Source organism: Phacochoerus africanus, chromosome 7 (genome assembly GCF_016906955.1).
Source record: "Phacochoerus africanus isolate WHEZ1 chromosome 7, ROS_Pafr_v1, whole genome shotgun sequence".
Lineage (NCBI taxonomy): Eukaryota > Metazoa > Chordata > Mammalia > Artiodactyla > Suidae > Phacochoerus > Phacochoerus africanus.
In genome coordinates this window covers 76,349,423-76,364,562 of record NC_062550.1, presented here as the reverse complement: position 1 = coordinate 76,364,562, position 15,140 = coordinate 76,349,423, and the positions used below count along the sequence as shown (strand labels likewise).

Sequence of the window (15,140 nt, the reverse complement as noted above, 5' to 3'; positions counted from 1 at the left end):
ATCTAGTGATAGTATATGAAGACAATGCATCATCAGAACCTAAGAACTGAAACTTGAACACATGCTTTTTCCCATGCAGTTCCCTAACAGATCTGTGATCTAAGAGGCCTTGCTGCTACAGATGGCATTCCATCACCCGGCTCTGTGTTTTTCTAAAAATGGCCTCTTAGAAACAGTCAAAATGTTTTCATCGATGTTAAGAAACAAAGAAGTGATATAAACATTACCTTTCAATAATTCACTTATTCAAACAATTATAAGTCCCAGATTTTTAAGTTTAATAAACTTCTTTCACTCTGTTATAAGCAATACCATAGTATTTTGAAAACATTTCTATACAATTATCCTGCCCTTTTCAAAATAACTTCAACACCAAGACTTTTGTTTTCCTGGAATCATACATTTTTGGTACTAGAACTGACCATAAATCAAGATCTAGTCTAGCAACTCCAAGTGATGAATAAGGAATCACAGCTCATAATGTGTGAGAATTGCTCATTGTCATGTAGCAAAGCTAGGGTTGGGGGGCAGGGGTGATCCATGTAATCATAGCGTCAAGCTTCTCCATCACACACTATGGAGTAAAAAATAATATAATAAAATTTTAAACAGCCAAAGTGACAAAAAATTCTTATAAAGTCTAAGAAAAGATGCCAGACCTTTCAGTATATGATCAGGAAAAAACATCTGGAATAATTATACCTCTGGGGAAACCAATTTGCATGCCACAATAACTCTGACATCAGGGGAGTCAAATGAAAGAGATCAGCAAGTTAATTACCCTGCTATATATTTTCCCTATTTTATTTAGGTCAGATCAGAGCAAATCCAATCCTTTCTGCAGCAAACAGTGTCCCTGGGAAATAAGGCGATGTACACGTCAACAAATGAGTTTTTAAAGGTGATGACACAAGGGCGATTTCAACATCCATATTTTTGTTTTCTTAATAAAAACCTTGTAAAGAGCAATTGAGAAATTAACAAAACCCATTAATGATAACAGTGTAGTCTGGGTGATCAAGGGCTTATCAAGTCCAAATCAGCCTCTAACTCTCTGTTATCTGCTCAGGGCTTATCAGTGTTTTTCATGTAAGATGGATGTGCATATAATGGAAACTATGTGAGCTCATGAAGGGATTTCTAGTCTGTATCTCCTCAATATTTTTTTGAAAACACACACATGCACACACACACACACACACACACACACATGCACCAATGCACCAACACACTCCATTAAACCACGGAAAAGGTGACAGAAATTACTTTAAATTAATCTTACCTTAGAAGAATTAGATAGCTCAAAGAAAAAACAAAGCATACTGTTATTTTTTAATGTAGCTGAAATACAGATTTTCCTGTCTCCTGGGTTAAAAAAAAAATTAGTACAGTATAAAAATAAAAGAACTTCCATGTATGTGACTCTTGCAAATAAAACCAAGAGTTGGAAATGAAAGACAAAAGTCTACTGTTTTGAAAATGTCTAAAATAATCAAAATACTTTTTGAATAACAAATAACTTTGAAAACGATGAAGGGTGTTCAAGTCCACCAATACAGATGAAACCCACTTTTACTTGGAATCTACCATTTTCAAGGATGGAATAATAGGGCTTTATTTATTTCACCATATTTACTACAATACACCATCCTTATTTACAACATCCTGGACTTATAACTTATTAGTAATGATACAGTCAAGTTTTATGATACACCAATGGAGGGAAGCAGAAGCAAAAATAATTCAATAAAGTGGTAACCAAGAAGTCACAAATAATCCTTTGGAATGCACTGTTCAATGTTGATTTTTGTATTTTAGCAGAAGATGCCTGTGCCTTCCTAATTATGCTTTCTTGAGGATGATTAATATACATTATAGCTCTATTGCTTGAACACAATTCAGTGATGAGGAGAGGGATGTGAGAAGGCAGGCAGGGGTACAAAATCTGCAGGTGGTAAAATCACAGATACAGGTGTGCTGTAATACAACATGACATAATGCTCCCTACTTGTATATAGGATGCACCATCCCTTAACTAGAACTGGAAGGACATAAGTGTTTACCTGGTCAAATTAAAGCAGAGGGATTCTCACTTTACGCCGTGCTACACAATGCTCTTTCCAGTAGCATTCAAAAATATTATCAGGTTTGTGATTTCTGGCCTCACAAGAGACAGGGATGGTTTGGAAAATGAATTATTCTTCAGTTATAGGGGATGCCAGACATAACAATGAAAATTGGGTCACAAACTAACTGCCAAGAACTTTCTGTGGAAAGGGGAAAAAAAATCACTAAGTGCATCAACTTTATGTATAACTTTCAAAGTGTAAAGCTGGGCCATGCCTGAGCTTCCAGCCTGGAGAAAAAAAAAAGGCTATCCTCCTGGTGAGAAATGCAAAGAATGTCACTGACCTCACCTAGGACACTGAGGAAAAGAAAGGTGGTTAATAAAATGGAAAGTCTCTCCGGCCTCAAGTTCTGAGAGTTCCCAGGGCTTCCGAAACCCAGCCCAAGGAGGGTTACACATGAACACTCCCATACAGCGACGGCGCTAGTGGTCATGGGGTTATTTTAAAGAATAATGTGAAACTGGATGAAAGTAGATACCAGCACTGCATCTATTCCTATGCTGTGATACAGAAGGTAGGAAATAAGACAGGGAAAAGGTCACAGTCTAAACTGCAGAGCCTAGTTCTAGCAATACAAACACAGCTTACGACCTTAAAGACTCCTGACGTGTTATCTGAAAAGAAGATCAGCTCTGCAAGAAGAAAGCAGATAACAGACATAACACAGTACCAGGATTTCCTGATCTCGACGCCGACATTTTTTGTTATCAAACAGCTGAAGAATCCTGGTGGGTACTCGTTTTTCATTTCTAATAGTGAACTCTGTATTTTTTCATTGAATAAATTTCTGGTGCCAGCCAAGGTGATAACCAAGTTCACCTTTTGTGAGGTTCTTTGGAGAGTTGAATGAACACAATAATACATAGTACCATCACTCTCAGTTTACCAGGGTAAACATTAGATGAGATAATGTGGGGGAAACTATATAAACGACGCAGGAGTTGATTGAGGTAACAGATTTATTTCCAATTCAGGTAGAAAAGTGTGTTATTGGAAAGGAGAAGGATGTCATACAGAACTATTCAGAATTCTTTAAGAATTATGTCAAATCCCATCCAGGCTGGTATTCCAGCATGATGCTCCAGTTGTCTATTTTTTGAGCCCTTATGAAGTTAACTCCATGGAATTATTTCATTTGTTCTACATATAAAAGCAAAGATATTAAGAAAATCACTTCATCTCATTCTCTATATTGACTTTCATAGAAGTAGTTCAATGAAGCATTAAGGAACACTGTTGACTTACTCAAAGGATGTTCAACTAGAACTTTGTTTCCCTTTAAGAAAATTCAGGCTTATACTTGTCAGTGACATTACAGTTGTCCGATTCATAAAAATCAGAGCGTCACAGTCCCTTGAGTGTGACAGAGCCTGAACAAAGGTAGTCTTTTAATTTAGGAAGATGATAAAATTCTCCTGGGATTTTTTTCCCCCCTCAATTAACACTCTAACCCACTGCACATTCTTTTCTTTTCTGGCAAAAGCCCTTTCGAAATCCAAGACTAGAGTTAGGTTTTTCTTTTCTTTCTTTTCTTTGTTTTTCCTGACCGACTATATTCAAGTTAAACAGGCTATTCATTTAATACTAATACTGTTGTGAACTTCCTTGAATACTCACAAATTCTCAGAGTGGTACAAAAATGGTTCGGCAGTCAGTCAGTCTGACTTATGCCCCAATACTCAATTAAAATTACCCTTTGGCCTTAAGAAACCCTTATGAATTTCCCTTCTGTGCGTTAAGATAATTATGATGACATAAATGGTGATGTACTGATGAATGGCTACCACTGTTCCTCTGATTGGAGGACACTTGAAAACATCTTCCCCGAGCTCTGGCAGATTCTAAAGAGGCTTGTTCATGACTTTTGGTAAACAGACAATCACAGAGTTCAGTCTTTCTGGCTCCATGTTAGTTCAATCTAGATGACTATCTTGCCCAGTGTCATTTTCTTTATACCATGGATAGTACCAAATATATTTCTTTAACAATTTAATCATAAAAATAGTACCAATAAATATCTTCTCTGAAAGCTATGATAGTGTTAGTGTACGGTAATACACAGAATCAGAATCAACTACTATGATACATATGCGTTTGCATGGAAATTTTTGGTTACTTGTTTAAGATACAAGTTGTGTTTTTTTTTAAGTAATGACTGTGCTTTTCCCTTTTATCTCTACTTCTGGATTTTTTTTTCTCATTATTATATTTTGCACAGAAGAGAAGGAGATTATAATTCACTGAATACCACAAAGAATATATCTTATATGTTTCATACTAAAGATCTTTATGACTTCCATATACCAGTTTGTAGGTCATCTATAAATTCCATACTGGCCCTGACAAAATGAAGAAAAGCAATGGGGTTATTCAAAATCAGTAGGGATCCTAGCTTTTTGATCTGAAATTAAAAAAAAAAAAAGAAAATCTCACATTAAGTCAGGATTATTCTACCACCACTAGACTGAACAAATTTCCCATACTCTAAATTTCTCACCAATATCATTTAAATCCACCGCTTAGTTTATTTTATTAACCATGTATAAAAAGTAATCTGACATTAGTATAACTGAGAGCTATCATCCTAGATAGGCAGAGTGTATACAAGTTTTGAATGAGCAAATTTGGATAGAGCAAAAAATTATCTACTTAAGATGCATCTACCTATCTGCAATTTGGCGTATTTTATACCTGCATGATACAAACAGGAAAGTTACTTATGTATAAAACAGTAAAACAGCAAACACAAAATTCAAGAGAAGGGTGGTTTGACTGAAACAAGAAGAATGAGAAAGAATGCTATAGGTAGACTCTTAGAGGATAAATGATGTGATTTGAAATGAGATGATTTAATCATAGGGAGAAGGGGCTGGGAGGATGGGGTGAGGGAAGGCAAAGATCTTTCCTCTTTCTTTAATCACAGCGCTTAATATTTTGGCATTACTGTAGTCAGCCACTCATGATTTAGTATTTTCTTTGGAACTTAAAAACTTTCCAACCTTAATATTATCAAAATACGAATATGCCTTGTAAGAGAAATACCTCAAGCTATAGGTTGCAAACTGGAATCTCATGACCAATATTTGAGGCATAAACAAAGTGTTTGTAGACTATAACTATAAACACTGTTTTAGAGATCAAAAAGACATTTAAAATCAGGAAATAGATGGAATTTCTAATACCATTTGTCGAAGGCATGATATAGCTTTAAAACATTCATTTAAAGAAGGAGAATTTCATCTTTTTGCAAAAACAGCATATACCTTCTGCTAAGTTTTAAACTTCGTATCAAGGTTATTTCCAGATTAGTATGCTCCTGAAGCATTACTGTATGTCTTGTCTGGCAGTCAACTTGTCTCTCCTCAGCAGCTTTCACAACTCCGCTAACATGTAAACCAACTTCTGTTAAGCATTTGCATCACTGAAAACTCTGATTATCAAGGACACTTCCAAGGCTACAAATGATTAGCAAAGGACTTATATTTACTCTGCTGAGAGTGCCATGTTGCAATTTCTAATGCCTACCACTGGGCTGTTTCCTCTCCTTGATCTCTATATTAACAGTAAAATATCCACAGAAAGATAACATTTAGAATAAAAGTGATCTGAGGTCTCAGGCTAGCCAGTTTTTTTTTTTTCTTGCCAGTCCCCCTCTTGAACCTTGACTAAACTCCCCCAAACATCAAAATGCAGAGGTCAAAGGTCACACCCTCCAGGAACTTTCCTCTGTCATCTCCTATCTTCTTTCCACTACCTCCAGTAGAACTAGGGTATGCTTTCACCCTCTCTCAGCTTCTATCCCACCATTGAGGACCCAGTGCAATAATTCTCTGATGGTCTCAAATCCTGCAAGACAGGGGCTGTATCACTGAATACAAAACAGCCTCCATAAATGTATGCTGAAAGAAGCAGCATTTATTTTCACCCATCAGATAGTATTATTGTTCCTATTCCTAGACACCTATTTCAGGTTTAATAAATGTTTCTACAGTAAAGTTAAGGTTTACTTTTTAAACACAATGTTTGCACTTGCCATAAGGGGGTAGAAATTTATGGTAGAAACCATAAAGGAGTAAGGAGCAGTGGATGGGCAATACTGGAGCATACTTCAACCTTTCTAAGTGATACGTATTTGCTGGAAGTGAGCTTTCCTTAAGGATAAAAGTACACTTGTATCATATTATTTCAGCACATTACAACCAAACTATCTGAGACTGAGTCCTTACTGAGGAAGGACTTCCACTGAAAGAACACATGCTCCATACAGAGGGTGTGTCTGTTCTTCCAAACTACTATCATATTTTTGTATTGTAAGCAGTTGCCTAACCCTTTAAAAATATGCTAAAACAGGGAGTTCCCATTGTAGCTCAGAGGTAATAAACCTGACTAGTGTCTGTGAGAATGTGGGTTTGATCCCTGGCCCCACTCAGTGGATTAGGATCCGGCATTGCCATGAACTGTGGTGTAGCTTGTAGACACAGCTCGGATCCTGAATTGCTGTGGCTGTGGTGTAGGCTGGCAGCTACAGCTCTGATTTGACCCCTAGCCTGAGAACTTCCATGTGCTGTGGGTATGATCCTAAAAAGCAAAAAAAAAAAAAAAAAAGATAATGCGCAGTGTTTACTGCAGCACTATTTACTGCAGACATGGAAGGAACCTAAATGTCCACCAGCAGAGAACTAGATAAAGAACCACTCTCACCACTGTTATTCAACATAGTATTGGAAGTCCTAGCCACAGCAATCAGACAAACAAAAGAAATAAAAGGCATCCAAATAGGAAGAGAAGATGTGAAACTGTCACTGTATGCAGATGACATGATACTATATATAGAAAACTCTAAGGACTCAACCCAAAAACTACTTGAACAGATTGACAAATTCAGCAAAGTAGCAGGATATAAGATTAACATTCAGAAATCAGTCATATTTCTGTATACTAACAATGAAATATTAGAAAAGGAATACAGAAATACAATACTTTTTAAAATTGCACCCCAAAAAATCAAATATCTGGGAATATACCTGACCAAGGAGGTAAAGGACTTATATATGCCGAGACCTATAAAACTTCAATCAAGGAAATTAAGGAAGATGTAAAGAAATGGAAAGATATTCCATGTTCCTGGATTGAAAAAATTAATATTGTAAATAAAAATGGCCATACTACCCAAAGCAATCTACAGGTTCAATGCAATCTCTATCGAATTACCCATGACATTTTTCACAGAACTAGAACAAACAATCCAAACATTTATATGGGACCACAAAGACCCAGAATCGCCAAAGCAATCCTGAGAAACAAAAACCAAGCAGGAGGTATCTCTCTCCCAGACTTCAGGCAATATTACAAAGCCACAGTCATCAAGACAGTGTGGTACTGGTACCAAAACAGACATACAGACCAATGCAACAGAAGAGAGAACCCAGAAATAAACCCAGACACCTTTGGTCAATTAATCTTTGACAAAGGAAGCAAGAACATAAAATGGGAAAAAAGACTCTATTCAGCAAGAATTGCTGGGAAACCTGGACAGCTGCATGCAAATCAATGAAACCAGAACACACCCTCATGCCATGGATGAAAATAAACTTAAAATGGCTTAAAGACTTAACTATAAGACAAGACACCATCAAACTCCTGGAAGAGGACATACACAAAACATTCTCTGTCATCAACTTTACAAACATTTTCTCAGGTCAGTCACCCAAAGAACAGAAATAAAAGCTAAAATAAACCAGTGGGACCTAATCCAACGGACAAGCTTTTGCACAGCAAAGGAAACAAAAAGAAAACAGAAAGACAATGTCCAGAATGGGAGAAAATAGTTTCAAATGATGCAATGGACAAGGGGCCTAATCTCTAAAATATACAAACAGCTTAAACAACTCAACAGCAACAAAGCCAACAATCCAGTTGAAAAATGGGCAAAGGACCTGAAGAGACATTTCTCCAAGGAAGATATACAGATGGCCAACAAGCACATGAAAAAATACTCAATATCACTGATTATTAGAGCAATGCAAATCAAAACTACCATGAGATACCACCTCACACCAGTCAGAATGGCCATCATTAATAAGGCCACAAATAACAAATGCTGGAGGGGGTGTGGAGAAAAGGGAACCCTCCTGCACTGTTGGTGGGAATGTAAGCTGGTACAACCACTATGGAGAACAGTATGGAGGTACTTGAGAAATCTTATGTAGAACTACCATATGACCCAGCAATCCCAAACTTGGGCATATATCTTGTCGAAATTTTCCTTGAAAATGACACATGCACCCGCATGTTCATTGCAGCTCCATTCACAATAGCCAAGACATGGAAACACCCCATATGTCCACTGATAGATGATTGGATTAGGAAGATGTGGTATATACACAACATGGACTATTACTCAGCCATAAAAAAGAACAAAATAATGCTATTGGCAGCAACATAGATGGAACTAGAGACTCTCATCCTGAGTGAAGTAAGTCAGAAAGAGAAAGACAGTGCACTGGGTTGCCAAGATGTCGTTCCCAAAGTACAAGCCTTCCCGCCTGGCAACCCTGCCAGCTACTCTCGACCCAGCTGAATACGACATATCTCCGGAAACCCGGAAGGCACAAGCCAAGCGGTTGGCCATAAGATCCCGGCTTAAGCGGGAGTACCTGCTTCAGTACAACGACCCTAACCGCCTAGGGGTCATTGAAGATCCTGCCTTGATTCATTGGACCTACGCAAGATCAGCAAATATCTATCCCAATTTCAGACCCACTCCCAAGACCTCACTCTTAGGAGCACTCTTTGGAATTGGGCCCCTCTTCTTCTGGTATTATGTTTTCAAAACTGACAGAGATAAGAAAGAAAAACTTATCCAGGAAGGAAAATTGGATCAAACATTTAACATCTCATATTAAGTCTGGCAATGATGACTGTATGTACTATTGTTTAAATAAATCCATTAACCATTAACAAAAAAAAAAGAAAGAAAGAAAAAGACAAATACCCTATGATACCACTTATATCTGGAATCTAATATATGGCACAAAGGAACTTTTCCAAAGAAAAGAAAATCATGGACTTGGAGAACAGACTTGTGGTTGCCAAGGAGGAAGGGGAGGGAGTAGGAGGGACTGGGAGCTTGGGGTAAATAGATGCAGAATGTAGCCTTTGGGATGGATTAGCAATGGGATCCTGCTGTGTAGCACTGGGAACTCTGTCTAGTCACTTACGATGGAACATGTAATGTGAGAAAAAAGAATGTATACGTGTATGTGTAACTGGGTCACCATGCTGTACAATAGAAACAATATATATATATATATATATATATAAATGATTTAAAAAAAAGATGTGGTATATATACACAATGGAATAATAACAATAAAAAAGAATGAAATTATACCATTTGTAGCAACATGGATGGACCTATAAGACTATCACACTAAGTGAAGTAATTCAGACAAAGACAAATATATGAGATAACTGACACGTGGAACCTAATTTTAAAAATGATACAAAAAACTTATTTATAAAACAGAAAGAGACACAGATTTCAAAATCAAACTTACAGGATTAGCATATAAAAAACAGATGACTCTAACAAGGACCTCCTATATAGCATGGGCATGTCTACTCAATGTTCTGTAATAATCTACACTGGAAAAAAATCTTAAAAGGAATTGACATATGTATAACTGAGTCACTTTGCTGTACACCTGAAACTAACACAACTAGGCTCCAACAAAATCATTTTTTAAAAATGACAGAAAAAAAAAAAGGACAAAAGAGGAGGGAACACTTCCAAACTCACTTTATGAGGCCCCCACTACACTGGTACTAGTCTAATTGAGACCATAGTTCTAAAACAGAGAAAAAAATGGAAGGAATGACCACAACGGGACCAGAAAGTGTAATAGTGAGTTTTCAGGTCCTTAACTAGTAATAAGAGTTTACATCTGTATAGTACTTTACAATTTACAATGTGCTTTCATGTAGATTATCTAGTTAAGTCTTCACAACAACATGTGACTTAGGAGAGCAAGGTGTTAAATTCAGTGAGAGATAACCAAAAAAAAAACTTAGCTTGCTTATGAGGCTTGTTCAAAAATCAAGGCTTGCTCAAAGAAGCAAGCTGAAGACTCAAAGCACTGTATTAGACTACTATGGGAGAAAGGTGAGGGGAAAAAAAGAATTAGGCTGCGAGGCATAATGATAAGTCTAGACGGCCTTTGCCTAAGATGAAACATTTGCAAGTTATATTTCAAATGGATATATTAAGTATCTACAAAAAATTCATTAACATATTTATATTATCATCTTGGCAGCCAATCTGTTGAGATGCTGAAGACTACCAGCCAGGCAATCTTTGAACTAACAGCCAGCATGCAAATAAACTGAAGTGATTTGACTCACTCTAATATTCTAAGAGTGAAAATAAGACTGTATAGTTTTTGTTTATATCTCTGGTGATATTTAAATGGTATTCCAGGGAGTTCTCATTGGACTCAGAGGAAACAAACCCAACTTATACCCATGAGGATGTGGGTTCCATCCCTGGCTTGCTCCATGGTTTAAGGTTAGGGTGTTGCCTCAAGCTGTGGTGTAGGTCACAGCCGCAGTACAGATCTGGTGATGCTGTGGCTGTGGCATAGGACAGCAGCAACAGCTACAATTCGATCCCTAGCCTGGACACTTCCACATGCTGCACCTGCAGTCCTAAAAAAAAAAAAAAAAATGATATTTGGAATTCCCATTGTGGCTCATTGGAAACAAACCCAACTAGTATTCATGAGGATGCAGGTTCAAAACCTGACCTTGCTCAGTGGTTAAGGATCTGGCATTGCCATGAGGCTACGGTGTAGGTCATAGACAAGGCTTGGATCCGGCATTGCTGTGGCTGTGGTGTAGGCTGGCCGCTGCAGCTCTGATTTGACCCCTAGGCTGGGAACTTCCCTATGCCCTGCCTGCAGCCCTAAAAAGACAAAAAAAAAATAAAAAAAATAAAAAAAAAAAAGTAATCAACAGCAGCATCCAATAGGCAGTGCTAATCCTGAAGTTTTACTGAACGGAAGTAAGGTAGTATTATTATAGCCAGACCAATGAGTGATGCTTATTTAAGGCCCTCCAGAGCCTGCCTTGGAAATATATGCAGAGTACATGAACTTTCTTTATCTCCCCTCCTAAACCCCTAATCCAAACCACTGCCATGTGGCATCTGAATTACTGCACTGGTGGATGGACTGGTCTTCCCATCTCTATCTTGATTCTTCATTTCTACCTACAACTTTGCAGCCAGAATAATTTTCTTAAAATGTTAATTTGATCTTTTCACTTCACTAGTTAAATACTTAATGGGTTCCTATTTTTCTTAAGGTTAAAAGAAACTCTAATTTAGAAATAAGGTGCCCATGTCATCTACCATTAAACTTGGGTACTCTGGATAGTCAGGACATTATTAATCATTTGCTCAACAGGGCTGTCTGGGCCACCCCAGATGTACGGTCACCCTGCCTGTGAGATATTACATGAATTAGCTCCCTTGAAATGCTCCAGCCTTCACTAAGAGCCATTATTTCACCCAGCTTTCTTTCGATTCCTATGATATGATGAGCTTTTTCCCACCTCAGAGCTTTGACGCATACCTGTCTGTTTAGAAAACTCTGTCTCCAAATCTTTGTCCAACATTTATGTTTTAAGTTATGCTATAAATATATTCCTCAAAGAATATATTCGATCCTTGATCCTTCAAATAAAAACCACCTTCACCTACCCCCATTATGTCCTCGGATAACATCTAAAACTTTTCTTTCACATTGCAGCACTATTCACAATAGCTAAGACATGGAAACATTCCAAAAGTCCATCGACAGAGGACTGGATTAAGAAGACGTGGTATACATACACAGTGGAATACTACTAAGCCATAAAAAAGAACTAAATAATGCCATTTGCAGCAACACGGATGGAACTAGAGACTCTCATCCTGAGTGAAGTAAGTCATAAAGAGAAAGACAAATACCATATGATATTACTTACATCTGGAATCTAATATACGGCACAAATGAAACTTTCCATAGAAAAGAAAATCACGGACTTGGAGAATAGACTTGTGGTTGCGAAGGGGGAGGGGGAGGGAGTGGGAGGGAATTGGGAGCTTGGGGTTAATGGATGCAAACTATCGCTTTTGGAATGGATTAGCAATGAGATCCTGCTGTGTAGCACTGGGAACTCTGTCTAGTCACTTATGATGGAGCCTGATAATGAGAGAAAAAAGAATGTATACATGTATGTGTAACTGGGCCACCATGCTGTACAGCAGAAAAATGACAGAACACTGTAAACCAGCTATAATGGAAAAAAATAAAAATCATTATAAGAAAATAAATGTTTCACATATTTGCTATAATGTGTAGTTTTCCACTTGTTCAATTTCTGTCTCTATCATTTTACCATAATGACAGTTCCTTGTGTTCAGTATAACTAGCACCTGGCATAGGAGCTGGCTTATAGAGAAGCTAGATAAATATTTAATAAATGAATGAGAAAATGAGTATTTTTAAAAAGAGAATTATAGAATAAGTATCATCACAGAAAGTATTTCAGAAAACTATTTTCACAAAAAACACACTACAAAGTAAGACGGGGATGTCAATCTTTCCATATTTAAAAGGCAAAGGTACTCTATTTGGAATGGCATAAAACAAGGACCAAAAATCTACTAACAATTCTGCCAATAAAGTGACTGTTTGTAAACTACCCCTTGTGTGACAACTCTGGCAGCTGGGACCATTGATATTAATAGAATTTACCTCCAGTTGTACTTATTTGCTAAAAGGGAATATCAGATTTTGATTTTTTAATTATGAATTATGTGTATTGCCTGACATTCTATAAAGATAATGTATATCTATAAAACTTACAATGTTTTAGAGATTCTATCTGAATAAACATCTTGGCACAGAGAGAACTACAACCAGTTAGCAGAAATAGATTTCAATGTTTTAGAGTGAAAATGAGCCAATTTTGGACTTTCGTTTCTTAGATCGAAAAGAGGATTCGAAATTTTAATATGATTTAAGTCGTTCTGGGACTTTAAATCTTTAGCAAAATCCACTGTACCAATCAATACCAGGAATTAAGAGCATGATAAGCCCAAGCTTATATTCTGAGTCTCTGTTAAGTTCACATTTTTACTTTGCCTCAGATTTCCTAAGAACACTCCCCCAAAATAACAAGTAATTTTCAATGGCATTTTTACCCTATGGTTTCATTTTACAACAACTGTATACAACCAAAACATTTAAACATGTTTTACACATATTTCATATTTTAGAAACATCTACTAATTAGGGAAAAAGGAGCAATAGATACAAAGTATGATGTTGCCATTGTCTTTTTTTTTTTAAGAATGTTGTAAGATTTGAGTATATGTTAACACTTCCCCTCCGAAGATACAAATACTGATGTGTAACAATTATTAAGTTGTTTCCTGACCACTTTGGACAGAAAACCTCCTACTAGGAGTGTGCTTGTTGATAAAGTGGTGGCTAATTTTAAGATGTCTTTCTCTGTCTCCAAATGACCTTTTAGAAGCCTAACAAAGAAACTGCTGATTTTTTTTAGCTCGTTTCCACTCAAAATAAACCACTACTTCTTGTGGTTTATTAACTTAGACATTCATTTGTGTCCCAGGAGCTCTTTCCAAAATAAGGATAAAAAATTATCCTTATAATAAATCAAAATGCTGACACATTACTTTGAGACTTGGCAAAGAAAAAGGAAAAACACATACAAGTGCTCACAGCCTAATAAACATACTCAGGGAAATTCACGAGGTTTCTGCACCTCCTTAACCTCCTATAATTTAACCTGCACACTCCTAAGCATTTAGAGTATGAAAAATGGAGGTGAAGAATTCATTATTTTGTACATGTAAAACCTTTGGAAAATCTCCCCCCCCCAGCAACGTTCTTTCAAAAAACATAAAGAATAAGGAAATAATATTTGTAAAAATTAAGAATATTTACTTCCTTTTCTTAATACAACCTCTTTTCCAGAGAACAAACAATCAGCATCTTACTATGAAATTCTTTTTAAGGAGGAAAAAGAACTACAGAGCATGTTTCCTACTGATCAGAGGCTCAAGCTTTTATTAAAGAAAAATGAATCATATATCCTTCTAAGTTTTTTTACATTACAAAGCCACCTCCACATCAAAAACTAATCTAAATATGGTAAAAGATGATAAGCAAACATATTAGGCAGTGATCATTCCAGAAGGTCAAATTTCATCACCTGCTACTGGTCAAGTCAGTGACAAAGAGCCAAAGCTAAATCCCTAAAAGATGCAAATATTTCTGACATGCTCAGTACAAATCTCTTAGAAAAGTAGTAATGGCATATAGACTGGGACAGATATTTCTTTAGTAAAAAAAATGCCATATGCAAGACATCAGAAATATTAAACTTTGGGAATTGTACTTTCAAAGCAGAAAATTCTCTTCAATTCATTCCTGTACCTGAACTTAAAATTTTCTCTTGAAACAGAGAGTCTTTATTGTAAAGCTTATACTTAAAGACTTTATTTTGAGGTCAGACATTTCCAGCACATTATGAATTTGGGGATTTAACAGCTGGAACTTGGGACTAGAGGAAATAGTGGGTATCAGTTTAATGGGTACAAAGCTAAAAACCAACAAAAGACAGGAAATTCAGAGCAGACGATGAAACTACCTATGACCTGCTTCACTAAGTGTTTTAGGATCTTCTAACATAAAAGCTATTACAAACTTTAATACTACAAAAAAGACATAATGATTATTTCATTTCCCTGATTTTTTGTTAAGCAGTAAATTCAGTTTAATTCTATAATTTGAATTTTATTTCCTATTTCAAAGAATTGTTGGAACTATCAGCTCCACAGGTCTACATTACATATTAGTTCATGGTTAATACTTCTTCCAATAAACCAACCCATATTTTCTCCTTGGACATAGTAAAGTTGATTATATAAAACTGAAC

General features: G+C 36.5%; 2 protein-coding genes across 2 annotated transcripts in view; one reads left to right on the top strand and one right to left on the bottom strand.

Moving 5' to 3' along the window:
* PDZRN4 (PDZ domain containing ring finger 4) overlaps positions 1-15,140 on the bottom strand; it is a 363,814-nt gene that overhangs the window by 330,397 nt on the left and 18,277 nt on the right. The window lies entirely within an intron of this gene.
* Positions 8,639-9,090, top strand: LOC125131407 (NADH dehydrogenase [ubiquinone] 1 beta subcomplex subunit 4-like). The gene has a single exon (XM_047787978.1). The coding sequence runs from the start codon at positions 8,645-8,647 to the stop codon at positions 9,032-9,034; it is 390 nt and encodes a 129-aa protein (XP_047643934.1). The 5' UTR covers positions 8,639-8,644; the 3' UTR covers positions 9,035-9,090.